The sequence below is a fragment of the Dermacentor andersoni genome, chromosome 2 (genome assembly GCF_023375885.2).
Source record: "Dermacentor andersoni chromosome 2, qqDerAnde1_hic_scaffold, whole genome shotgun sequence".
Lineage (NCBI taxonomy): Eukaryota > Metazoa > Arthropoda > Arachnida > Ixodida > Ixodidae > Dermacentor > Dermacentor andersoni.
In genome coordinates, this window is record NC_092815.1 from 123,327,982 (window position 1) to 123,355,397 (window position 27,416).

Sequence of the window (27,416 nt, forward strand, 5' to 3'; positions counted from 1 at the left end):
ACAGACCGCCATTGCTACATTAACATAAACGCCACAAAAGTAAACATGTCTCCAAATAGTTCCATTCTCTCATACAAACAACGTTCTCGTTACACATTTGTAACCGTCCACTGAACTTTATTTACTTCTTTTTATCTAGTAGACTTTGCATAACTGTAAGAGCAGTAGGAGATGCCTCGAGGCCGTGTAGCCATTGTCGCATCGCATATGCGGAGCTTAAGTGCTTTGGATAGTGAGGAAACCGATTAAAAGGTTTGCCTCTTCCCTTGCGTTTGGCGTTCTTCGTCACTTCACCTGCGGATATGTTGCGGATATGCAGCGGTAAACGAAAATGTGGAGGTAATTTTTGCTTAACTTTATTTATACACACAGGAAGAGTAGCTACACAAATGAATTCTTTCTTACATTCTTTCTGCGTGGCAATGTACTTTTGGTAGTGTGCGATCAGGTTCTGTATCCTATCCGCGAGGAAGTGTTTGGCTGGTGATGAAGCTATGTTCACACCTCAGCTGGACCTCATTCTCTGACCTAAACCAAAGACCATTCACTGCCTCAGCGAAAAAGCGGTAGGTTTGGTAATTAGATGGGGCCAGGTCAGCCTGTAGGAACAAAGGGGAAGGTCCTACAGCCTACGGTGGGTGCTCACTGTTTTGACTCCATGTGACCACAGAAAGTGCACTACGACTCGCTGTATCTTGTCGAAACGCTTGGGGAGCATACGACCCCTTGTCAACGCGACACCGGACTGAATAAGGCCATCATGGAAACTCCAATGCTCACGCCACTCCAATTATGCGCGACGTAACGTCACGCAGACACACTTTTCGTTTATTCCCACGAAAACATAAATCCTCCGTTAATTTTTTTTTATTCATCTTGTTATATACAATATTGGCCAATGCAGATGTGCCTACTTTCATCTACACCTCCAGAATGGATGTGTCACAGTGACGCGAATGTCCAAAGCCTTAAATATATTTATATATGTGTCATAGTACCCTGTGCCATGTTTCTTCTCTATGCAAGCATCGTAGATCGCCTTCGTCGTCGCAACACAGACAGGTAGCAACGTGTTGGAGCTCGTGTTACCCACTCCTGCTGCTAATTCGCTAATATGAACAAGTTTCGCGTCATTTCGTTTCTAACAGCACGTTGGATAGACATGCCACTTCTTTTTCCCTAGGGATAGGGTGGACTGGGTGGACAAGGGGGAAACAGATTAGAAATAAATAATCGACGGGAGAGTTATGTTTCGTGTGATGGAGCAATTTATTATTCGGTACTAATGACCGAACGCTCATAAAAATACACGCGCGTGAGAAGTGCTCTAGATATTGTCCAACACACCCTTGCAAGTTTCGTCGTCGAACACCGCGACCGCCTTGTCGCAGTTGTCCTCGAACTGGTCAATGCATTCTTGCGGGAAACTGTGCAACACATCTTTGGTGACCCATAGACCACAGCCTGCAAAAAAAAAAGAAAGTTGCTCCCGCTGTGAATGCTGCTCGAGCGTAAGAGGGGAAAAACATCTAAATAAATTACCTCATGACGACACGAGTATGTGAATTATGCATTATCACACGTTACTTGTGAGGGTCAGCCTGCAAGGGTCAGCCGAGGAGGATGGAGGCTTTATGGGGCAGCGTCTTCCCGTACGCCCTAGGGATGAATGCGGGAAGCGCGCGCGGTCTGCTCACGTGCGTACGGGGGAGGGCCGGGGATTGGGGAGGTGTGCGCGCGCTAAGAGGGGGCGGAAGGGAGCAGGTGCGCGCGCATCTCCTTTTCCATTTTGGCTGCGCCGGCTGAGCACGGCCATCCTGACACTACCTTGCGAGCCATGTGCGATAGCTTTGAAGGCTACGTGGCCCGAGGTAGCTGATAGCTTCGTATGCGCTGAGTGCTCGTGCACCTAGTTCGCACTGAAGTGAGAGACAGCACGGAAGGGAATTGTCTCGCCACAGCTGCCACTTCTCAGCACAACAGCGTTCTGACAGCGAGTTTCCGCAGTCATTGATTGAGATGGGTTCGTACTCGCCTGGGCGCGTGAAAGCATGTTTGTTAATTTTGTTAATACGCGAATGTTTAGAGCAGCTTACACAATTGATAAAACTACTAATCTTACTTCGTATAACTGTCTACTAATTCTGTAAGGCAATCATTACTTTGTCTCTCGGTTGAAACTGCGACTTTCTTTTCTTGTTAGGAATACGAAGTCTATGACAATAGTTAATCATCACCCGTAACTAACTTTACAAATCAATAACAATAAATATTACATCCAGTGATCTCGTTGAGGTCATAGTTTGTTGGCTTCATGCAATTATAACGAAATTGCGTACCGTAGTATGCCGCTTCTATATCCTCCCTGCTAAACAATGAACTCTGTGTGCCTATTAGCCTAGTTAATTGCAGATTCTTACTTTGTCTCATCTTGAACGGGAAGTCCACTACGGCGCAATTCTCATAGTTGCTATAGATCAAATTCGCCGTTTTCTCACCATCGGCACCTGAAAAACAAAACAAAAATAAGGCGCAATCAACTGCGCATCTAGGCTTGTACTGGAATTCAGGCCTTACGCTATAATTGATCGTAAGAACAATTTCCCACCAACCATGATACCAGAGAAGCTATGAGCGAAGGCGACCAACCAATAATAAATAACTGATACAAACAAAAACTTTGCGAGCTCGGTCCATAAATTACGTGTTCAATTTCGAGAATTCAGCTGCTTGGCGGAAATATTTGAAAATCTCACTACGGTCAATGCGACTGTAAAAAAAGTCAGGAAGTGAATTTTTTAGAAGCGTTCAGCTTGTCCGACGCTTTCACTGCATATAACAGGCGAGCTGTTCACTGGTGTGCAGTATTCCTTGGCATTACCTAAAAAGTCAATAAAACGACTTTTGTTCATCCTTGCACGTCACAGGCGCATGCAGGTAGCAGGGACAAAACTTTTGGAAGTTAGTGTACGTCTCACTGGCAATGCGCCTGTATTGTTTTACTGACTAATAAAAACGCTTTTTATTCATGCACTATATTTAGAGAACATTTCTGGAACATAGGACTTGTAGAGCCGTCCACTGATTATTGCGCTTTGAACTTCATCTAGTAATCCTGAGTATAATCACACTTATATACCATATTGCTCTACACCTTGCTTTTTTTAAATTTGTTTACCATAAATGTCCATTAAACTTAAGCAGCAAGAGTTCTAAGCTACCGCGCATAAGTACCACCTCTGATAAAACCTTACAACATTTGCTCTCATTTTCCACATATGTATGTATGTGTGCGCCCGTGTCCCCGTCTGAGTGTGGGGCGCTATTGGGGGCGAGCTCCACCACTGGAAAAGCTGGCGCTGCCGTCGGCTTGACGTGGTATGAGGGATCGCGCGAACAAAGCGGCCACGTCGGCTGCTTCGGAGGCGCCGAAGCAAGCTGAAAACGAAAGTTTAAAGTCCCAGCTGCACTGAGATTCTGATTAAGTGGGGAGCTCTTCCCGCTTCGGGTGTCTGCTTGAGAACATTTGAAAGCCCTATAGTTGGTAGTGGCTGCCTTTGAAGGCGTACAACATGACAGGCTACTATTCGGTGCCGCAGTGCCGGACGTACGCAACGGAGTCCGGTGTCAGCCTTATTGACACGTAGCCGCGGGACAAGAAGCTGCGTGAAGCTTGGATCGCGAATACTTCCGGGATGAACATGTCTGCTACACGTCGGGGCTGCGACGTTCAGTAATTGAAAGAAAGCGCGGATTGCGACGCTCGCCCGCGCGCTGCCAGTCAGTGGGATGAAGCATTGATCTATCAACTTGCTGATGCTAGGCGCTGGAAAGTTCACTGCAATGGAAAGGGAACGGTTAAAAGCAAGTTAAGAAAAAGGCATATGCTCGCGTTTTTGTTAGCGTCAAACTATAAATGTATACGGGATTAACAAAAAGAAGCTGTGGGAAACTGCTCGCTGAGATGACTGATAAACGTACAGCGCAATGCAACTTGAGAAATAATGATATTGAAAAGTTCAAGAATTTATAATAAAATAGAAAAAAGAAAGATTGAATCGTTGCGACCGCCTATAACAAGTCGCCGTAGGCGTGTGTGGAAGTAACTAGTTATAAATTATTTTTTAGCAGCTCTGCTATCGTCCATGCAACAACGGTTGCTTGTGTGCTGTCAAAGGGTCATATGCTACGGCATAACACTCACGGAAAATTGCGAAAACGCGCTCGCAGCGAAAGCAAAACATTATGTGCAGGCATGCATGCTGACGCGCAGTTGGTCGCTGCAAATCGTGCGATCGCTGCATTGAGGGTTCATTCTGTTATGCTCCATTTTATTATGCAGACAGCCCACTATAACAACATATTTTACATAGTTTGCTCTCAGCGACTGCGTACCCTTCATGCTAGAAGCCGGTTCGAGGGGCTCCATCGCGGCGACCGCGCTCTGAGGGCATTCACTACACGTGTTCGGTTAAAAAAAATTAAAATTATGGGGTTTTACGTGCCAAAACCACTATCTCATTGTAGTTCGCGCCGTACTGGGGGACTCCGGAAATTTGGAGCACCTGACGTTTTTTTAACGTGCACCTAAATCTAAGTACACGAATGTTTTCGCATTTCGCCCCCATCGAGATGCTGCCGCCATGGCCGTGTTGCGTATAAGGAAAACATATCCCCTGCGCACCGGGAGGTCTGAGCTGCGCGCCTATTGGCGCTCGTCGCAGGCCACTTCCGCTAGCATGGCGGCTCCCAGGGCCGCGACCTCCGACGTTGCCTCCGAGATTTAAGTTCGTTTACGCTCCGACGGTGGGATGTGGGCCCGGTGAACACGATGCAGCGGTGGGCACTGACGCCCGTTTGGTGATAGGAGCACGCATCACTTGCATCGTGGTATATCCGAGGCACGTGAAGCAACTACAAATGTTTTAACAAACGCCTTTGCAGCGTTGCGCAAGGGTTGTGCGCAGGCTTTTGACAACACCACGCCTGGCGTCCGAAAGCAGCGTCGTTCCGTTTTTAAGGACGCTGAAGAAAGCATTCATGCGGAACGTGGACACGCGCTAAAGCGAAAAGGAAGAAGACGGCGGTGGCATGATCATCATCACCATGTGTTGAGGTCACAGCAGTAACGACGACACGGTAAGTTTATGTTGCAGTTCGCAGTGCACATCTCCGAGAACGCTAGTACGATCAGGTAAGACTTAACGCCGCATACCTTACGCGGAGCGCGCACTTGTCCAAAATATTTAGGCGCCACACGGAGTGACCGAGTACATGCCACGCGGTATGAAAAGCGCGCATATATATGCAGGTTTTCGTCCATAAGCCTTCACAGCATGTTTATAACCATACGCACTTTCCTGCTGCCACGCGTGTGGCTTAACTCTGACCGTGTCCCAGTGTGGCTCCCAGTTTTTATAACATGTTGCTTACACTTAGGACGCGCGCAAATTCTCTCTTCGCTTCACTGCAACACACTGTATGCTTCAGCGCGGAGGCCTCAGTTGAGCACCTGGGGTAACAAGGCTAGAAGCATGACCAAGTGAGGTTTACAGTTTTTATAATAACGTATTTTGCTTACACTGCGCATGCGCACAAAGTCTCACTCGCTTTACTGCATTACAGCAAATGCGTCGCCGCGTTACACAAGTGCCGTGCGCTGAAGCAATTAGAAGTTGCTGTTTCTTTTTTTTTTTTTTTCGTAACTGAAGTATCGTAGCAAAGCTCGGTGTTTTAGTAGACTTTCCCGCTTGGTCGATGCTTTATTCCAATAAGAGACGACACAGTTACGCGTTGGCCACGTACTTTTCTTTTACGCATAGCGGGTATAAGAAAATCAGATTCCACGAAGAATGGAACATCAGAGCTAAGCCGCACGCACGGCATGAGGAAAATGCTTATGGTTTGAAGCATGCTTTGAAGGCTGGTTGGACACGCATCTGCATATATATGCGCGCTTCTCATTCTGCGTTGCGTGCACTCAGTCACTCTGTGTGGCGTCGAAATATATTGCACAAGTTCGCGCTAACGTATGCGGCGTCTTCTTACCTGACCGTACTAGCGTTCTCGGAGATGTGCACTTTGAACTGCAACAAAAACTTCCCCGTCGTCGTTATTGTTGTGGCCTCAACACATGGTGACGGTGATTATTATTATTATTATTATTATTATTATTATTATTATTATTATTATTATATTATTATTATTATTATTATTATTATTATTATTATTATTATTATTATTATTATTATTATTATTATTATTATTATTATTATTATTATTATCCAATTCAGAGCACAAACCCACTACGGGGGCATAGGGCACGAATCGGGTAGTAATGCGATTGAAAAACTAAATAACTTGGTGAATAAATAAATAACACAAAAATAACGAAAATAAATGAGTAATCTAAAATCAGAAATAAACTATTTATAAATCACATAAAGTAGTTTTTAATACCATAGTCAGCCTTGCCTTCATAGGAGTAGCATCAAGAACTTATTACTGAAATATAATTAAAATGGTATACTTAAAAGGATATACCTAAAGATCAGCAACTTAAATTTTGACTAATAAATTAATAATAATTTAACTGTGAATTTCTTTTGAACTTCTCAATTTTCTAAAGATGAAGTAGAAGTAAATCAAATATGGAAACTACGAAATATTAATAAGGCAGTCTTCTTGTGTCACATGGGAAATTAAAAATGGCTCTGCAATACGTTCCTGTGGCTATATCCTAATATCGTTGCTGCAATGGACAGTACTGCATAAAGGCAGTCCTAGATTTTGAAGCGAAATTTCTCGACATCGTTTTCGATGAGTAGAAAACCGCCGACACGAAAATAAAAAGAAATGATTGGTAGATTGCAGAGGTAGCACAAAGGGAATACCGCCAGACCACATCTGCGCAAGTAAAAAAGTAAGTGTTGCAATATGTCAACGCAGCCTTGTAAATAAAACTTCGAATTGCCGGTTACAACCCCATTGTCGGTTGCAAGCATAATTTACTTGCATGAGATCTGTAGATTCTGCTACTGACAGGTCTTTTTTGTCTTAGTTCAAAAAAAAAAAGCTTGTCTGTATGTGGCTGCAGTGATTTATGCAGTTGCCGGCAGCACATATATCGCCGGACTCGTTAAAGAAGCTCGTGCAACGGTATCGGCTATTTGTGGCGCCAGGATGATGACGCCGCCATCTTCTTTCTTTCCGATCATATAGTTTTATGTTTTCCATGTGGCCCGTGTCCACTTGCCGCATGAACGCTTTTTGGGAGTCGTTGAAAACGGAGCGAAGCAACATTCGGAAGCGAGGCGTGGCGTTGCCAAGGGCCTGCACACAATCCTTGCGCAACGTTGCACAGGCGTTTCTTGAAGCATTTCAAGTTGGTTCACGTGACTCGGATACACCACAATGCAAGTGATGCGCGCTCCTATCACCAAATGGGCGTCAGTGCCCACTGCTGCATCGCGTTCACCGCAGTGACAGCCCAGCGTCGGAGCGTACACAAACTTAAATCTCGGAGGCAACGTCGGAGGCCGCGGTCCTGGGTGCCGCCATGCTTGCGAAAGTGGCCTGCGGCGAGAGCCAATAGGCGCGCAGCTCCTTCTCCTCTGCGCCCAGGAGATATGGTTTCCTTATACGCGGCCTGAATACGTATTCAGTAAAAAAGATAGCGGCTGTGAACCATTCTGTGCTTTCTGTTTCTCGAAGAGTATTATGCTGACAGGAGAGAACTTCTTGCGTTTCGAGAGTGCTTACAGAAATGTTCAGGAGGGCTCCCGCATGCTGCTTTTAATGAGCGGCAACAGCCAAACATAGATGAGGAGTGCCTCGCGTTATGCCTCATACTACGCGAGCGAGGAACTTCCAAGAAATGGCGACTCCGTAAGTCCTCGTCGCCAATATCAGGGACGTCGTCCGTTGTGAATCAAGCAGAATGCAGCTCTTTCTTCGGAACAACTGGCGGAAATCTTATTAAGAACACATTGTGACCGGCTGCCGGATAAACTCTACCCGCATTCCCAAAATCTATCTTGCGCAAGAGCGTTCCCTCACTAGCAATCAAACCGGAGGAAGCTAGGTGCCAAGGGCGTTGGCTGATGACAATGAGATCATAGGTACAATAGCTGCCGTGGTGGCACATTTCGCTGGCAGCGGAGTGCAAGAACACTTACTCGTCTGTCATGCGTTACGTGAGCGCTAAAGAACTTCAGGCGCTCAATAATAATCTGAAGTCGTCCATTCCCATGGGCCTCATATTTATATCGTGGTTTTGCAATGGAAAACTCAAGATTTTCATTTACGCATTTTGTTTCTCATGGGTCAGCATTCGAACATCAGCAGGTCCCGACAGCAATCTCTGATATAGCAAGTCGATCACCCGTCTTATGTAGGCTCCACTTAGGTGACAGAAGTTTTGTGAATACGGGGCCCTACCAAACTCCTTCAAACGATATTTTTTGAGGCATCTTATTTGCATTTGTGCTAGTCTGTATGACCATTTCTATACCTTCGCTGACCAACCGCGAGATGTATGATGGCCGAGAAAATTCTTTCGTTTTGACGTAACTAAAAAAACACGTAGTACCGCGTCACTTTTTGTTCTTTAGAGCTAGCTGCAGTGATTCTTTCCCACTTTATCAGAACCAGTTGCATCGAACGGTGTGATATTCGTAAAGCAAGCCATACCACCTAGCAGCCGTGTTAGCCCATTGCGGCTGAACGAAACAGACATCCGCCCTTTCACTGACGCGTTCTGGTCAGTGATAAACTTGGCTTATGACACAAAAGTGTAGAATAGCTTAGGTCTAACGGAGTATTAAAGAAAATTTTGTGTGAGATCCTCCTGGGCAAAACAATGAAGATACCCACGACACCTCCAGGAAAAAAAAATTGACCACAAGTTAGCACCGCTAACGCGTATGTTATGGCGAAGTTTGATTGTGATGTACGTGATGTTTAGACAGCTGCATGCGCACGTTACGGTGAGACCTTGAATGAAATTCTCATTTATCGAAAAGACATTTCTAGAATTCCTATCTCTTTTGCGATTACACGCGCGCTCATACGCGAACGCGTAATCAACGCTTAGTAAATATATGGACACACCAGGCGAATTTCCGCCGTTGCCGTCGTCATTGCCGTCGTTGTCACAATGATGTTTCCTATAAAGTCCAAACGCGATAACGCCGTGACCGCGCACTGTATGCTGTGGGTGCACTGGAAGGAAGCTTGCGATGGAGAGCCGAGAAGCATGGTGGCTTGATGCGGCAGCGCGCTCAAGGGAGGAGGCAGCGAGCAGGGAGACGTGCGCTAGCTACAAGAGGGGAGGGAAAGGGGCAGCTAAGTACTCATCTCCTCCTCTATTTCGGCTTCAGCGGTACTGATAATATAGGACCGTAATGATTGATATAGGGCCGTACTGATGAACTTGCAAAGTCAGACATTCGTTTAAAGCGAAACCATGAAGTTTTCGCAAATCCATGTAGTAAACATCATTTACATGATGGCTGATTTGCCCTGCACAGCTACCCTTTACACAAGGGCCACAGCTTCTTCTAGTAATTATTGTTTTAAACTCTCTGCTTTAAGCGGTAAATTACCTGGCTGCAGCGTTCCGCGATGGCAACATTATTTCGTAAAACGCCTTCAGTGTTCGGATCAAGATACACATGAAAAAGTGTCTCAGAATCGGCAAGAAAGCTTCACTTTAAAAACCTCAACACCAAAATAAGCGGGTTGAGTTCAGAGTTCGGTGACATGCTTAAGATGATCTTATCCAAAACAGAAGGACGAGACGAACTAAAAATGAATAATTGTCGATTGGAGCTCTTCCGAGCTAACCTACACCGGGGAGGCAATGAAACGGGACCTGCGAAACAGAAATTACGGTTTACTGGCTCAGATAAACTGCGCAAAGAAGTTTCTGTCCATTTGTGTGAGGCATGAGCGAGCTCCCCTTTATTTTCAACTCTTGATAATTACATTCCTAAGTGAATCGGGGCCGCGAAGCAGGCTGCGTTGCTGGCTGTCCTCTGATTGACACGTGATGCGGGTCACGCCAACGCATAACGCCGCCGGCCTTCACAACCGTCACATGAAAACTGTTGCGGCACTCCCTTTAACAGCTTTGCTGTAAAATGAATCCGTCTAAAAAGGTGCGGAGAACAGAGGACACGTCTCAAACGCCTAGACATGTAGATATTTCTGTAAAGTACACTTTTTACAGCGACCATTCAAAACTTCTTACCAATTAAGGCGAGTTTCCGTCGTTCACTAGTGGTAAAGAGGGTATTAGCGATATTGAGCGCCACACTTTCCAGGTTACTCCAGTTCTATCAAATACTTTTAAGAGCTTATCTTAATCGTCATTTCATATTTACCGTCGTCCACCGTGTAGACAGGTTTGTCGGTTGTTGATCCTTCCTTTAAATGGTAGGTGTGGTTCTCTCTGAAAGATATACAAAATTTCCGTCTCATGCATCTCTTAGGCAAAATGAAGCCAAATGTGTTCGAGGGGCAGTATAATTCTTTTGTTTTCGAAGCAGTCAATCATTCATACTTCTCAAGTAAATTCGAAAGGATGTCTGTCTCGCAACTAGGATGTCTTTCTTGCTTTCATTGTTGTGCATTTCGCTCCTTTCATTATTCCCAAGAAATGTTTCGTGCAGGTACTGCCACTTGCGAAGTGTTTGGCACACGGCACATATTGTGCCACTTCCATGTGCACCTGCCTAGAAACGCGAACTTGTCCCCACCTTTTTTCCTAAGCTAGCGAATCAGAGATTGTTACAGAAGATGCTGAAGTCAGAGCCCCTTTCTTAAGCGTACATAAGTTCGGCATTAAGAACAGGAGTCTTCAAGGATAGTTTTTATTATTGAAAGAACACTCAGGAACTTCGTGTTCTAACAAAATGTTAAATGACGATAAAGGTGCCGTCGGCGTTCACAGATGCTTCGAATGCCGACGTTACTATTCGAAACTACTCCATGTTCATTAAGCTTAATAAATACTGCAATGTGCTTTACTAATAATTTATGCAAGTTATTTGACACAGCAAATCATAATTTGGCTCTGCCGATCCGACACTACGACTGAATAAGCGCCTTTTGCGATCCGTTATGTTTTGCTCGCGTGGACGTTGCTTGGGAAGAGCGCTTTACCTTTTTCTTGTCTCTAACAGTATAGATGTCGTCGTCTCCATTACACGTAAGCAAATGACTGAGTTTATTCACTCGGTCTCTCACATTAAATTTTAGTTTTCGACGCCAAGTACCCGTTTGCATCCAGAGCGTCGGTGGCAAGCTGGTGAGAGAGCAGTCGTAACTATATTCATGTGTCTCTTTGCAAGCTATGCTCTAGTCATTTGCACGAATACTGCGCCTCAATCGATTGCAACATGGTGCAATTACGTGATGTGCGTTATAAACGGGGCTGCCTCTGCTGCACGAATTTCCTACGGTAAAGGCGATGTGACACATCTCTGTCGCATTCATGCAAACACAATTACCACAGATTCCTTTCCTGCAAACATATCACCTGCTGCGCGCGAAATCAGCTACCCAGTACGTTTCGTGCAACTGTACGAAACATATGTTTGAAATTCTAACTTGAAGTGTTAGGCTGTGTACACCGCGCATAATAATATGGGGCTCCGGGTGACCACGCATTTTGTCAAGGCTACCTAGATGCACCTGCTAAAGGACTACGAGGATAATACGTCATAGCCTTTGTTGTGGTTGTGTGTAGATATTAGATATGCAGGCGAATTTTTCAATGTGTATGTTAATAAGGTGTTGACGCTCTCGGCCCTGCATTTTTTTCTTTAGGCAGAGATCTTCTTGCTTCACATATTTAGCGTGACAAAGCTCTTAGAAGCATGGTACAAAAAGAAAGAAAATCTAATTTTAAAATTTTTAGCCAATTTACGGACATTGCGTGAAATGACACCATCAGGGCTCAAATGTTGGGAATCAAGACTTGATGTATTCTTCAAAAAAACGTACTGCTTCATTATATATTATATAGCAGGGGCTGGAAATGTGGAATAAATTTTCGATTTCATTACGTTCTATCGTAATGCTTGCTCGGTAGTGTTCAAACTAGGAAATATAACTGTAACAAATAAAAATAGGCTAATGCCAGGTGCTGAGACGTTCAAATCTAATTCACAGTTCACGCGGAGCTCTTGATATCCATAGGCCCAGCTCCTGGAAAGAATCTTCAGGTTATTTTTTTTTATTTAGCGAAAACTTTGGCACACGATTTCAAATATTCTTCATTGTCTTTATTGAAGAATACAAATGCAACATAAAGTCGAGATTTTTGTAGCTTTTCAAACAAGTAACTTTCCCGAACGAGTAAATATGTCGAAAGTAATAAACATGCCCATTGTGCTTATAGAAAACAGTGCCGGAAACATGAAGAAATAAATGAACTGACAACTCGCAACTTCAGTTTTAAAAACCACTCAGCCCTGGTGGCGTCGAATTCGCACACAGCAAAATGAACTGTTAAATGGGTAGCGAAACTCACTTTGCTCATTTTTTTTCTTGAGCCGCTATTCAACATATGTTTATTGTGCTATAGAGGCGTTTATCGATCAGCTGCGTTTGGGACCGACTGTTAGAGCAGGGCTCGGACTGTCAGCACGAGCAGCGTTTCCCGAACAAGAACGCATGTCCGAAGATGGCTCAATGGGTTCGATCACGTACAGTTCACGGGGGATGCGCGTTCGACGACACGGTAGGGTCCTTCATACTTGGGTAGAAGTTTTGATGAGAGATCAGGTGCAGGGGAAGGAACCTTGAGCCACACAAGCGCTCCAGGAAGGTGGGCGCAGAAGCGGTGTCACCTTGAGTGGTCTTCTGGCGCTCTTGGTCATTAAAGGTAAAGGCCCGAGCGAGATTGCGGCCCTCTTCAGCATGTCTTGCCGTGGCAGAAACCGGAGCACGTTCATATGTATCCGGCCGGTATATATGGTAGAATTGTTTCGATGGTGTGCGACGGGTGCCGATCGTGCAGTAAGAAAAAGGGTGAAAAGCCGGTGGTGCTCTGAGTAGCGGTGTTGTACGCGTAGGACACGAAGGGCAAAATGACGTTCCAATTTGTGTGGTCGGAGGCGACATATATGGCAAGCATGTCGCCGAGCGTACGGATGAAGCGTTCCGTAAGGCCATTGATTGGAGGTTGGTACGCCGTAGGTGTACGATGGAGAACGTGGCACTCTTTAAGATTGGCTGCAACTACTTCGGACAGGAAGACACGTCTGTGATCGCTGAGCTGTTCGTGAAGTGCTCCATGACGCAGGGTGAAACAACGAAGCAGGAAGGAGGTAACATCGCACGCTGTAGCTGCCAGCAGGGGGGCAGTTTTTGCGTATCGCGTGAGGTGGTCGACTGCCACAGTGGCCCAGCCGTTTCCACTCATATTCAGGGGAACGGGCCCATACAAATCGACGCCGACGCGCCCGAAAAGCCGGGTAGGGCAAGGTAAAGGCTGCAAAATGGCTGATGATAGACGGGGTGAATATTTCCGGCGCTGACAATCGGGTCAAGAGCGAAGGAACTTCTGAACGTAGTTGTACATCCCTCGCCAGAAGTACCATTCTACAAGGTGCTGGTGCGTTTTGAAAACTCCCGAGTGTGAATTCTGTGGATCGACGTGGAAAGCTGCGCATATCTCGGAACGCAGACTGCGAGGCACTACAAACAAACACCGGCGCCCGTCGGGATTATAATTGCTTCGACCAAGCAGGTCGTCGCGAATGGCGAAATTGTGGGCTTGAGGAGGCAACGAGCGAGTGCCTGGCTGTGCTGAGCAGCAAGAAAGCAAATATATAAGAGAGGGAATGCAATGCTCGTTGCCGTGATCAGAAGTGATGGTGGTAAAGTCGAGCGAAGAAACGGTAAACTAGGATAGTGAATGGCAGGCATTCTCGTCAGGTAAGGGAGAGCGCAAGAGGGCGCTGGGTCAGAATGCTGGCGTCCGCTGTGGTACAGCATGCGGATATGATAGTCCTGCAGGCGAAGTGCACATCGGGCAAGTCTGCCTGAGGGAGCTTTCAAGGACGACCGCCAACATAGTGCATGACAGTCCGTGCCTACAACGAGTGGACCCCCACGGCCGTACAAATAAGGCTGAAACTTCGTAAGAGCCCAGATGATTGTCAGGCATTCTTTTTCCCTCGGAGTGTAATTGGTCTCATCTATCGTAAGCGTTCGACTTGCATAAGCCACGACATACTCAGGAAACCCTTCTTTGCGCTGGGCAAGCGCAGCGCCGAGGGCAACACCGCTGGTTTGGGCGGTCGGGTCGCAATGGCGCAAAATTGGCGTACATGTTAGCAAAGGAAGAAACTTTTTGAAAGCCTCGTGACACTCGGACGAACGCGAAGTAAGGCGTCCGCTGCTTCTAAATATCTTCAATAGATGCGGTATGACGGCGGCAAAATTGCGGATGAAGCGTCCGAAGTAAGAACAGAGACTTATACGGAACTGCGCAATTTTTTGACGGTCGTTGGCTTAGGGAATTCGGCCACGGCCCGAAGTTTGGTTGGATGGGGCAGTATTCCGTCCTTGGATACGGCGTAATTTGGAGTTGTCAGCTGCCAAGCAGTGAATCAGCAGTTTCCTTGGCTTAGTTGCAGTTTGTTAAACACGTCCAAACACACCGGAGTGGTTGAAGGTGCGCGGTGAATCCAGCAGCAAAAACTGCAATGTCGTCAAGATAGCACAAGTAAGTCTGCCACTTAAACCTACATAGAACTTTGTCCATCATGCGCTCGAAAGTTGCCGGTGCATTACAAAGTCCAAACGACATTACGTTAAATTCAATAAGTCGTCGGGAGTGAAAGAACCTGTGACCGCTGGACCACTGTAAGGTCATCGTCAGTAGAAGCAGCGAACACATCACTGGCGATAGGTCACACGTATACACAGGACTAAGCGCACTAAAACTAGTACAGTAACCGTCATCGGGAACGCCCACAACTTGCATGTCCCCGACCGCTTCTACAGTGCCAAGACATTCCCGTCGGAGCAGCATAAGAGGTTATGGGGAAAAGTTGCGATCGCAAATGGTTTTGGAGCCCTGCGTTATGTCCACTGCCTAAAAAGTACGAGCAGACCTTTCTTAGTAACAAAGCAGTCACATGGATAGGACAACTCGCTATAGCATTTCAATCTTCCGCTACTAATAATATCGTGAAGCCAGATGCCCAAGTTTGGCGCTGACGATGTCCTGAAGTGAAAGGAAGAGTGTTCATGCTACTATTGATTATCTTTGTTTTCCGCAGAACAATGGTTGTCTTGCACCACTCCACCTAAACTTCTGGCTTTGCCTGAGCACATTGCTGGCTTTACGTCGAAAGCTCAACTCTTTCTGTTTACTTTGTTTCAAGAATAGTGTGGGACGTTCACTCTCCTGTGGTCAGTTGATACTGCCAAGGCCGAAAGGGTTAAATTAAAGTGGCTGAAACCACGTTTTCGATCGTCTAAAGGCCTTGTCTGAAATTTTATATTTTCCTCACTGCCATGGGAGGATCGAAGTTGGCATAGATTTCAAATTTGGAGAAAATGTGGCAACTTTATGGTAAGCGTTTACGAAGAGGTAGAGTTCTGGGGATCAATTCTGGGCGTCGAAGGTAATTACTAATTACTCGGTTTCTCCAGGTTTTCATGCTTTATCCGAGGAGAGTAGTTGGTTTTGCAGGTCTTCTACGATGTAGTAAACGAGGCGCGTTATTGATTGTTCGTTGTAATGGCAAACATGTGAATCATGAACCACGATGGCTTATTCTGGGTAAGGTATTTGCGGAAAATTACTTATTCAAGAATTCCAGATGCTCTCACTGCAGTCGTCCACCATGTTTTCTGGAGACCTAAAACAACAGGACCAGACACAACTTAAATTTAGCTTGAAAAAGGTAAATGTGAACTATAATCTGTGGCGAAACGTTCACATCTGTTGCTTAATTAGAAGCCTTAACATAATTGCAGAACCATAGTTATTTCTCTATTTTCATGTTGTATACGAAGTTTGCAGTTGGTTTTCATGGTGCAGTTAGAGAAACAAACAAGGCATTTCATTTATTTTTACACAAATAATTGCGACGTTATGGGCAATGTGTACGCAAAGTTGAAAGTGGGGGGGTAATTGTGCTTTTTGCCATAAGTTATGGGTGCAAGTGCTTTGGATCATTATGTCTGTATTTTACGAGTGGCGTGAAGTTCATTACGCTGCCTTGGCATAGCTACAAACACCACAGACATTTACAGAATTTTGTAAACTGTGCAGAAATGCACCGCAAATTTGGTTTCGACGTCAAATGCATGAGCATCAAACACAGCCAACTTAAGAAATTCCTTAAGCAAGTGCGGAAAAGTGTTATACAGCCATTTCACGCTGCCTTTCCCAGTGTTCTAAGGAAAGTCTACGTAACACCAAGTTTAGACTTGGTTAAAATATAGGCCACATTATAGGTTATGTGTGGGCAAAGTGCGAAGTAGATATAGTTAACTTACAGCATTTCCAATAAATTATGTTTGAAGCACTGCGGAGTGTTATGGATGTGTTAAAGGAACGTCTTCATCGCACACTCCCTGGATGACCCAAAATGCCACGTCATGCCCGCAGAGTGGGCTAACCGCGACGAGGCCACATTGCCTCCTCTGCCAGCGCCTCAAGTACTAATTTACGCAGCTCTCTCTCTTAGGACCGGCGAAGAATTTATGCCGGGGCCCTGGATCAAAGGCCCACGATCAAATTTACTGTAACTAGAAAGAATGCTATGGCCAATTTGTGGGCTAGATAAATGCGTGTGGGTTGAATCCAGCCTTCCCAAATACTTTCTAATTAAGAGTGAGAAGAGTCATGCGGCCATGATAAGCTATGCTTCCCAATGTCGAGGGAAAATTATGCGTGACACCAAGTTTATATTTCGGAGAAATGAGTATCATCATGAGTGCAGCGCGTGGCGCATATTTAAAGCAAGTCACTGCCGATGGCATCAGCGAGGCTGCCGTCGGCCGAAGCAGCGGAGGAGATGGCCATAGCCCTCGCAGTACTCCACGGAGGTGCGGAGGATAGCCTGATCATCAGCGACTCCAAATCAGCGATTCGAAACTACACCTCAGGTTGGGTGTCCGCGGATGTGGCGCGCATGCTCAACGCCCGGGCCGGGGACTTCGGATCCGGCACGATTACAAACAAGTCCCTCAAGTTGTTCCCCACGCACGTCGGGGAGCTTGGCTGTGATAAAAACAACAGCCGCGACAACAATGACAACAATGCTAAGGCCGAGGACGCACCCACACCCCACCCAACCACAACAAGCGCGCCCACCTCTTCGCGAGGCAGCTTACCCACCGCGACGCGGTCACCCAGAGGGTAGCCGCTGCCGTTGTTGTGCGGGACCCCAGCGGAGGAGTGACGGCAACGGCGGTGGCCACAACATCCGGCGCCGCCGCTGTCGTTACCAATAAAACCCAAATTGACGCGGATGGAGCTGGAGATCACGGGGACAACGACTGCGATGTCAAGGAGTTTCCGGCAACGTAAAGAGAGGTGCTTGGTCACTATAGGAAAGAATGAAGGAAATATCCACAACCCCACGGGTGGCTGGACAGGTGCCAGACGGTTGACCTGAGATGGTTGCAGACGTGCGCTTTCACCAAACCCTACCACCTGCACCGTCTGTGGCCCGCGCTGCACCCGTCACCCGGCTGCCCGTGGTGCGAGCGCGAACGGGCCGATATGGCCCATGTGCTTTGGAAATGCCAACGTCATGAGGAACAAGTACCAGGAGGAAGGGGGAACTCAACAGGAGGACCCTCTGAAGCGGGGCGCCTCTCTGAGAGATAGCAAGCCGCCCTCCTCAGCGAGCCACCCAAAGATGAGGAGTGGGCCTTCCGGCGGGCCAGGGCCGTTGCCGAGGATCTCGGAAGATTTTCCTCGGGCGATGGACCCCTGGCAGCTTAGCACTGGGGCACCAACATCAATAACCGTTGGAAAAATAAAGTTTATTCCTATCCTATCCTGCAGAAAATTGCTTAATCGACATTGTTCTCTTTTTGTTTCTTGTAATAGGTTTGCGCCGGCATGCCCGGTGAACTAAACAAGCTATGCTATCATTCTTTTTTCAGAATTAGTGACAGGTTGTGGTTACCATGCAGGCAAAGCTCAAAGTGTGTTGACTAATTATGGCCCCATCAGAACATTATATTGTCACGTGGTGATGACGTTAAGAACACAGTAGCAATACTGTGAAAGGCAAAACTAGATTTTATTGGGCGAACCTGTGCCCACAAAACAGGCTACACTTATAGCACAACGAGAGTGGCGAACACAGTCGGCGATCGTCGAAAAATCTGATCAGCGCTGCGCTCGTCCTGCGCTGTGCGATAACATTTATTAGGCGGCCAAGCGTGGTCGCCCGATAAAGATAAGTACACGTGTCAATATATGCGGGTGATCCGCAGAGTCATAAGTGTGTTTACGAACAATGTCGCAGTGATACTGCTGTCATATGAGACCTATGAATACGACCGAGATAAACGCTCACAAAAAGAGGCAGGAGCAGGGACGTGTCAGCGAATGTTCTGGTGAAGTGAAATGTGTGTGGATGAATTTCTTCAGAAAATCCTTCACGAATACTCGAAAGCGTCGCATACGAGAAAGCTTTCACAAGTACTAGACGCATAAGGGCCACATTTTAAATTATGTGCACGGCTTATAGATATCCGAAATTTTAATTCCAACTTCTCGAAACAACCCGCTTCGCAGGAAGTAGGATTGGTTTTTTGCTACGTATGCACAAGTCTGCTGTCCTTTCTTAGTTTTCATTTGTATAGTGAATAAAAAGTAGATGCATCTGCGAGCCAAGCAATTCGCTGTGATCAAGCTTGCTATCAAGTAACGCAGGTTTCAGACCCACGGCCTATCATGTTCTCCTGCTCTCAAAAGCCGCACAAATGCGCAACTACATCAAGTCAGTCGGTTTTGAAGCCAAGATTGGGATACATGGGAAAGTAACCGTTATTGTTGAAACTCATGGGAGCGGGCAAGACGAGAGAGAAGAAGACGGCGGGCTCCAAAGGCGCGCGCGCTAGAAAAATCAATAAAAAAAAGAAGAATCTCGATTTCGTTCGCATCGAACGCAGCTGTCTCGTCTCGTTTCTGCAACAGTTATAATAACGATAGGCAAAAGTATTAACGAAATGGGAATAAAAAATTGACGAATATACAGCTTTCTATCATTCCTGCAACTTGTCCTTATGTCCATTTTCAGTTCCCTTTTCTTTATAATTGCGACTGCAATAATACGGGTGCTCGAAGCGTGCTCATTGGCGTTGGCACCATTGTGCTGTTGTGCTGTCGACAGCGCATGCGCGGATCGCGCGTGGAGGGTTCGAAGGCTTCCCAAGTTGTGGAGTGCGCTTGTTTGCAGAAGCGATGAAGCCCAGTATACGTAGTCACGCTCCAGTTAATCAACTCTGCCGGAGCCAAGCTACGAGTACAAATCTCCCCGGCGAATTGATCAAAATGCATCCGCTCCTAGTAGTGTGCGAACGCACATTAGCATTGCTGTTGACAAGCTCCGTGCATGTGTGGATACGGCACCATAGTATGTACAGCCATGAGCAAAACTATACGTACCAGCCATTGTGGGATAAAACTCATTTTCTGCTCTGTCTGGCAATGCGACTAAATATTAAAGACTGCGGTCTAAACTCGGCATTACAAGTTTTCTAGTGCCCTCGTTTATCTCCAGTGATGCGCGTTAATTAGGAAGAAATTCTGTTTTTCTGGGAACCCGGCGGTCAGTGCACTTTCGCTCATGGGTGTAGACTCTTCTTTGCGAAACAGACAGTAAACGTCGAAATAAATATATGTAATCTTTTCTTTGTGCAATGACAAAGGCCGCGAGATTTCTTTCGGCCTCTTCTAGTACACAGCCTAGGCGGAACAATTGCAGCACCACTCATAACGCCAGACTTCTGAGAGGCCTTCATCACAAAGACATACCTTACTACAACTTTCAATGCTTATAGCATTCTCGAAGAAACTGTCATCTGCTATTGCTACATTTAAATAAAATTAACAAGTAATTAACTTCAATGCTCGCTGACATCAGTGATGCGTGAATATCTAAATTTTAGAATACAAATCGAATACTTTTGCTGTTTTCTTTGTACTCTATTCCGGAATTTCCCATTCAAGTGTGTCATAATCGCTGCGTTCGAGTGATATAAGAGAAAACAGAACTCTTTGCGGCCTAGAGGAAGAAAGGCTGACGGAGTCAGAACACTCCCGAATGTTTCTATTGCACGAGCAAGATGGTTGTTGTGAAGGTGCACCAGTTCCTGAGCACACGGAGGAAATACCTTAAGCGCAGTACTTCTCATTTGTTCAATAATCATGTCTGAAAGAAGGCCCCCTATGAATTGTCTGCCTCAATTTAGGCATAGCAATCTATCCTTTGGTATGTATGACTGTGCTTGGATTCCATTAAAACGATGTTTGGTGCTTTATTATTGCTCTTAGTTCTTTCACCGAGCACTAGGGTCTACAGCGTTACTCTGTCTGGTGGCATTCTCTTTGTTTTATTACTGTTAGTTTCCTGGTGCACCAAATACGAGTATCTTTCCTTTCTGTCTCGTTTGCAAGCTTTACAGGGCAGGTGGTGTTCATAAGGACAATAAATGTAGAAAATAAGGTAAATAAGCCTTTGCTTACCGAAAAGTATTCACTGAACCTACATATTTCAATTTAGAATTTAGAATTTCATCCGATATGCACAAGTCGTTTTTCTCACATATCGCAATTCGGTTTTATTCGAATTATTTTGTTGTACTCGCCTACTTATTGTTGTTGAATCTCACAACCTTCTGTCCCACAATTTTATTCGCTAACGTATATAAACGTACCACCACCACATAACCGTTCCAGGTGCTTGCCATTTGCAACCTATGTGAACTCACGGTTGATGTCCATTGACGGGCGGTAGCACAAATACGTAGGTAGCAGTCTTCTGGTCCTCATCGAGCTGTTGCCGCACGGCCATCGCACAGTCCAGATCTCCATCGTCATCCGCATCAAACGCGGCAACAGCGTAAGGGAAGACCTCAAACACCTGCAATATCAAGAGAATTAATGTGCTATTGAACCGAATGTACTCGTACTAGTAGTAATAATGTTGTCTATATTGTGGCAGAGCAGTTATGCAGAGGCCTTGTACCAAACTGTGTTCCGTATGTTACTCAGAGTTCTAAAAAGATTTAAATGTTTATTATTACAGATCTCAAACTACGTTTTTCTCTCCTGTTGCTGGCGATAAACCTAGATACAGCGTCGAAACTGCCTGCGAGTACTCATAAATATTTAAGTCTTGCATAGTGGTATTGCATATGGACAGCTGTATCAATCTAATGTTCTCCTCTATTAACCTCTACCTCATGACACGGAATGAAGTTAGGCGTTCAACTAAGTGGTTCCTAACAGTATATGCAGGGAGCAGGATCTTTGGCTTCCACATAGAAGCGCATGTTTGAACGGTGAATGTCCAGTGTTATTTTGGCCCCAAATTCTAATTCAGTTCCTTCACTTGCCAAGACTGACCCTTAAAATTTCGGTTTGTTCGTTTGCTGGTCATGCAAACCAACTTGTCATTTTCAAAGAATACAGCCAGAGTCACAAAATTCACTTTCATAGCAATATTTACTCTTGTACCGAGACCTACTAAACGGCCAATCAGATAGCCGATTTTTTTTAGAAGAACACCTACTTGCCTTATAGTAAACAAAACAGGCACCCCAATATTCATTACGTTTCACTGCTCATAATCCCAATTTTTCACAGATTTAATGGCAGTATCCGCATTATTGTAATGTTTCATTGCTGGTCATAGGACCACGGGCCACAAATATAGTTCGGGTGTCTAACCTCTAAATAAATAACTTAGAGTCACCGTGCACTTTAAAAAACTCATTGGCGGTAGTGCTCCCGATTTTCGGCACGCTTTCTCAACTTCATAATCCTTCCGTTCTTTTGACACTACTTCCGCGCATAAAGTACGCAGGTGTCTTCCAGCCCTCTGCTTTTAATGTTGACATCATCTGTTATTTGAAGCTTGTTCTGCAGGACGGGACAGAATTCACATGATCCATAATCTTAAAATATTCATTTTTAGAAGCGCGTATTTTGCACCGTAAATTCTATGACTAACGCAAAATTCTATGGTGGAATTACCTATCAGTACTACCTTTCACCACTGATCAATTATGCCAAAGGATTTGCAGCTTGTTCGCAGTTCAGTATAGTCGTGTCAATTGATCACTGTAGTGGTGAAACGTTAAACGCTTAGCTGCAGGCATCTCTAGGAAGGATATAAAAGCACTAATCATTTCGGTTAGAAATGCAGGGCCTGTGGGTAACGGAATGCCTGCCGTGTTTTACACTCGACTATAGTGATTGTTATGAAAAGTGGGAAGGCCCAAACAAGAACAAAATCTGTGCTTCGGTTTATTCAGCTCCCTAAGTCGAGTACAGACGGTCAGTTTGCTGCTGACGTCCTAAAGTCTTACCGTAGCCCGATTTCTTGCGTACGTACCTTAAATGCATCCGTGACATCGTGATTCAGTTGGTGCTTTGCTTTGCCTGAAGCGATAGGCACTTCTAGCAATAGTGCTGAAAATATAACTAAGACACAAGAAAACAGCGACTGCATGTTTCTACAAAAAAGGCGCATCATTTAGCTCTCTCGCTTAGCTGGCGAACAAACAATGACCAAGTTTTGCCCCCTTGAATGAGTACAAGTGCTTATATATTTCCACAGCGAAGCGTTTTCTTTCTTTCTGCGTGATAGCTTGAGCAACAGATACAGTTTCAATTACAAGCGCTCAATTTCTCATATGTCTACTAGACGTCAGAGTGATAATTTATTCTATAGTTTCCTTCTACGTCTCCTATCTTTTTGCTGCTTTAATCATGTGCGCTTGATGCAGCATTTGGTTTAACTAGTCGTCTGCCACATTTGAGGCATGCACTTGGATTCAGTAGATTCCCGCCATTTCTGATTGCAGTGGAGAATGAGTGACATGAAGTCCCAAATACAGAGGTAAGTGAAAGTTGCATCATGGATATGAGAAAAAGCATTGTGCAATGTGTCTAATACGTGCTGCTATCTGTTTCATTTGATTGGTCAAACAAGCATACTGGTCAAACATACGTGCAAGGGGGGAACTGTTGCATCGCAATAAAGAAAAGCATAGCCGAAGCTCACAACTGGACAGTGATAGAAAATGCTGGTTCCCCCATTTGAATGTAATTAATTAAATTAAATTAAATGTAATGTAATTCACGGATAAAGTTGGCCTAGTTGGTGCTGATGCATTTGCTGTGACATGGTTACTAGCTCGAACAAGACTACAGAGAAAACAAGGTGGCACAGGACAGAGCGCTAGACATCAACTAGCATGCTTTACACATAAAAAACATGCATTCCGGCCACGGCAGCCTCATTTCGAGGGGGCTGTCAAAGTTGGCGGACGATCCCGCCGCTGTCAAACAGATGTAGAAGTCGTCGGACGATCTCGCCGCTGCCACCATTTCAAGGAGTTGACGGTCGTAGAGAGGAACTCGGTGAACAGGATTTATTTACATTGTTTACATCTTAGACAAGACATACATCGACAGTCTAGCGTGACTCCCATTTGGGGCCCCCAAGACTAACATACAGCAAACAGCTTACGAGCACACAGCTCACGAGTCCATTTCGAGCATGACAACGAGCACAACAACGAGCACACCCTAGCAGCCGGCAAACGCTGCTTATAAGCACTTGGTCCCCCTTTGATTCCAAGTGCACGGAAACGTTCGTCCAGTCATCGTTCGACGTCACCGTTCGACGTCAGCGTAGATGACCCGCCCTTTTGGAGGAGGCGGGCTCACATACTCGTGTTGCACAGGCTTCAGTGCCGCACAGGTTTCAGTGGTCCGGAGCCGACGTCAGAGGGGCTTCGTAGAACTCTGAGCCGTCCCTGTTGACGCGGCCGGATAGCACATTGTCTGGTTTCTCGAAAAGCTCATGGGGAGGTTCCGCCAATTACCTCCCCTCGAGAACTCCCCTGAGCTGGCCCCGCTCCACGTGGCTGCCGGTTATCAGCAGTTCTCTGAAGTGCGCCCCGTCCGGTTGGATTGGAACACGTGCAGCGGGCTGAAATAGCTGGCACGTTGTCACCCCGTACGGCCATTCCTAACAGCTCCTCCATGGCCCGTAAAAGCTCGCCTGGCCAGTGCTGGCAACAGCTGGGCAGGAAGAGAATGGCTGGCGAGCAAGACAATGGCTTTGCTCTCTGCAACCCCTGCGTACTTGGAATGCCTTCAACCATCCCACAACAACTGGCACAGAAGAGTCGATCCGGCGACACAATACCACTCAGCGTGCAAACGCCCGGAATCACCTGTTAACCCACCAGGCCTCCTATCAAAATTTCAGTGCAAGTCACTCAACTGGGAATCCCCAAATTTCGCCCCAAATTTCGTGCCGCCCAAGCGAGCGTTCACGTTCCTCTTGAGTTCGACCAAACCCGACCGTCGCGCTGCACAAGAGCAAAGGTTTACGCAGAATTAAACCGAAGGCTCTCAAACACCAATACCCAAACATAACTTAAGCAGCCTAACTTCGCGAACCGCCTGTTCTTATGCTATCACAGTGGCGTACTTATCTCATGTACTGCTGCCACTGAACCGTCTGGCCAACTCCGCAGGTACGTAAATACAATCGCGATACCTTTGTAGTCTCTATTCAAAACGCGTACTTGCAATGCTTGCTCAGATTTGTTCCTTTAATCCACACAGGACACGTTCCTTAAACAAACAACCAAACTTGCGTAATTTACGCAATACAGACGAACCTTTGAAGAAATGTGTCTTTTACTAACTAGCTCTACGCACGCGTACTAGAGGTCAGAATACGGCTGCCCTCCACACATACGAGCAACCCAGTCATAAACCTTCTGCTTCCTTCCATCCGCACAGGACACGCGCTAATGGACCTAAGAGCTCTTCTCAGTGCAAAGGATGCACTAACTGAAAATCTACGCGCTTAACCTTAGAAAATAAAAAGACACATAAAAATGGAAGGTTAACTAAAACACATGCGCGTTACCATAGGCCTCTCAACGATAACCTTGACATTCAGGTTACTCACACACACAAAAAAAGAAAGCCTATTTACTTATTAACTAACAACTCCCTAAACTACAGGTTTACTTAAAACGCGTCTTTCAACTCTCGGAGCTTCTTAAACAAAACATAAACAAAGCTCATACCTTACATACTGAAAGAAATTGTAGTCTTAAATCGCGATATTTTCCAAATGCTCAACAATAAAACAAAACAGCATTTTTTTTTTTCCTTCTACGGAAGCTCTCTTGGCCTCTCTTTTTCAAACATTTACAACTGACTCATACTATTTGAGCCGTACTCGAGGTGGTCGTGGTCCGAAAGCTACTCTGGCTACCGAGGAAAAATAAAAGGGCTGACTCACTGTCAGCTCTCCCAAGACGTTACAGTTTAATGCCAATTTGCGTCCTGGCGCCCCGCTTTCATCACGACCTCGATTGACCGCGTCGCTACACCCCACCTGGTCTCGTCTTGCCATCTTGCGCTTCTTTGTACTACACGCTGAGCTTCGAAAAGAACGACGGAACGACGAGGAATTTAACTGCCCCGTGCCCTTTGTCCGCGTCCGTGCAGAACATGCTTCTCGGTCCCCCTTTGACCGGTGGCTCGAACGATTAGGATGTGTCAACATCGTCAGTGACGACCGCACCTTTCTTTTCTCCGCGCCCTGCCTTTTCGCGCCTGTCGCCGTCTTTGGCTTCGCTACATTAGCCACCGCATTCCGATCTTTTCGGCGCTTCTTTCTGCGGCGTTTTCTCCTTGGACTCTCTTTCATGCCGTCATCTCGCGCCTCGTGCTAGCCGTTACACATCTTGTCGGCCCGGATCGGTCTCTTACCCGCACAGCCTGAATGATCCTTAACTAAATCATTCCTCTCTTGGCTACCTAGACTGGCGGAGAGCCGCACCTATCCTTGAACAATGCAGTTGTTCTCTCGTGAGCTACGGAGCTCGCCATCCCGAGAACTACTCTCAACTGCATCGTCCAGCTGGCAGACCTGGCTCGACATGGGCGCACGCGTCTGTCGGGTCAACAGTACTCTTTACTTCACTAGCAACCTCGCTAACATTACAAGCGACGCACACGCACGGTAACTGTGCCAATTTCTTCGCAGCTGGCCTAGCTGTCCCTACAGTCCTCTGTTGGCACAGCACCTCGTCGCTCTCACTCTGGCCTTTAACGGCCTCTGTTGCCACTAAGGTATCGTTAGTTGCTAGCACTTCGAGTTCACCTGTGAACGTGCTGCTACTCTCACAGGTACTACTACTTTCCTTGGCTTTCGACTGAAATCTACTATTTACTTCCTGCCATTTTCGCTGCGTCCAGCCTACAAATTTTTCAAGCCGCTGTTGACTTTGCTCAATTAACTGCTCAAAACCTTCAATCTCTTTGTTCAGTGCATCAATGTACTGCCTCGTTACTTCTGTTAGGCCTTCTTCCTGCGAAATACCTTTTGGTTCCTGCCTAGCTTCTTCCTGTTTTTGCCTAAATCCTTCCTGTTGTTGCCTAATTGCTTCCTGTTCCCGTTTCTTACTTAGAATTCGATTACCCATTTGTTCGATGAATTTCAAATCATTGTTACTTTCGAGAATGGTTTTACGAATCTCTGCTTCCGTCAAGTCCTCCACTACGTTTACCTCGACCTCTTCACACAACCACAACAGGTCAGCTCTCGTCAAACACATTAGGACCATGGTCGCTACTTTAAGCTTTGGCTCTGCTGTCACACAATACTTGCTGCGATACCCACGCAAATCGAAATGCAAGTAAAAGATCCCCAGCGAATCAAATCCAAAAACACAGAGAAATTGAAGCCTGGTAAATCTTACAGCCAAAACCAAACGCTCACCCACTGAAGCAGCACCATATCACCAGTCCTTCTCCGCCGTACCCAGTCAGTTGCAAGAGGTGGTCAATCTTACGTCGCCTCCAACTTGATCAGGATACCGGTCGTGCACCATGTACCAACGTCCATCAGCTCCGTTGCTGTCTCCGAGTCGTAGGCCGATTTAGGAGCCGTAGGCCGATCTCGGAGCCGTAGGCCGATCTCACCGCTGCCATTCAGTTGTAAGATTTTGAAGCGGTCGCAGTCGTTGGGAGGACCTTGGTGCGACAGGGCTAGGCGAGCAGCATTTATTAGCAGTATTTACATCTTAGACAAGACATACATCGACAGTCTAGCGTGACTCCCATATGGAGCCCGCAAGACTAACATACAGCAAACAGC

The 27,416-nt window shown here is 46.0% G+C and overlaps 1 protein-coding gene across 1 annotated transcript; it reads right to left on the bottom strand.

The window, feature by feature from the left end:
• Window positions 1–1,191: 1,191 nt before the first annotated feature.
• Window positions 1,192–21,133, bottom strand: LOC126541287 (uncharacterized). Its single transcript, XM_050188001.2, has 4 exons — window positions 20,986–21,133; window positions 10,386–10,453; window positions 2,421–2,507; window positions 1,192–1,464 (listed from the first exon to the last, which is right to left on the bottom strand). Exons 1-4 carry the CDS (start codon window positions 21,066–21,068, stop codon window positions 1,328–1,330), a joined length of 375 nt encoding a protein of 124 aa, XP_050043958.1. The 5' UTR covers window positions 21,069–21,133; the 3' UTR covers window positions 1,192–1,327.
• Window positions 21,134–27,416: the final 6,283 nt, after the last annotated feature.

Excerpts from the sequence above, each read along its gene's own strand:
- LOC126541287 (XM_050188001.2), bottom strand. The coding sequence starts at position 21,068 with ATGGCCGTGCGGCAACAGCTCGATGAGGACCAGAAGACTGCTACCTAC. Across the intron at positions 2,508-10,385 it reads TGTCTACACGGTGGACGACG|GTGCCGATGGTGAGAAAACG; the intron begins GTAAATATGAAA and ends TTTGTTTTTCAG. Across the intron at positions 1,465-2,420 it reads CCCGTTCAAGATGAGACAAA|GCTGTGGTCTATGGGTCACC; the intron begins GTAAGAATCTGC and ends TTTTTTTTGCAG.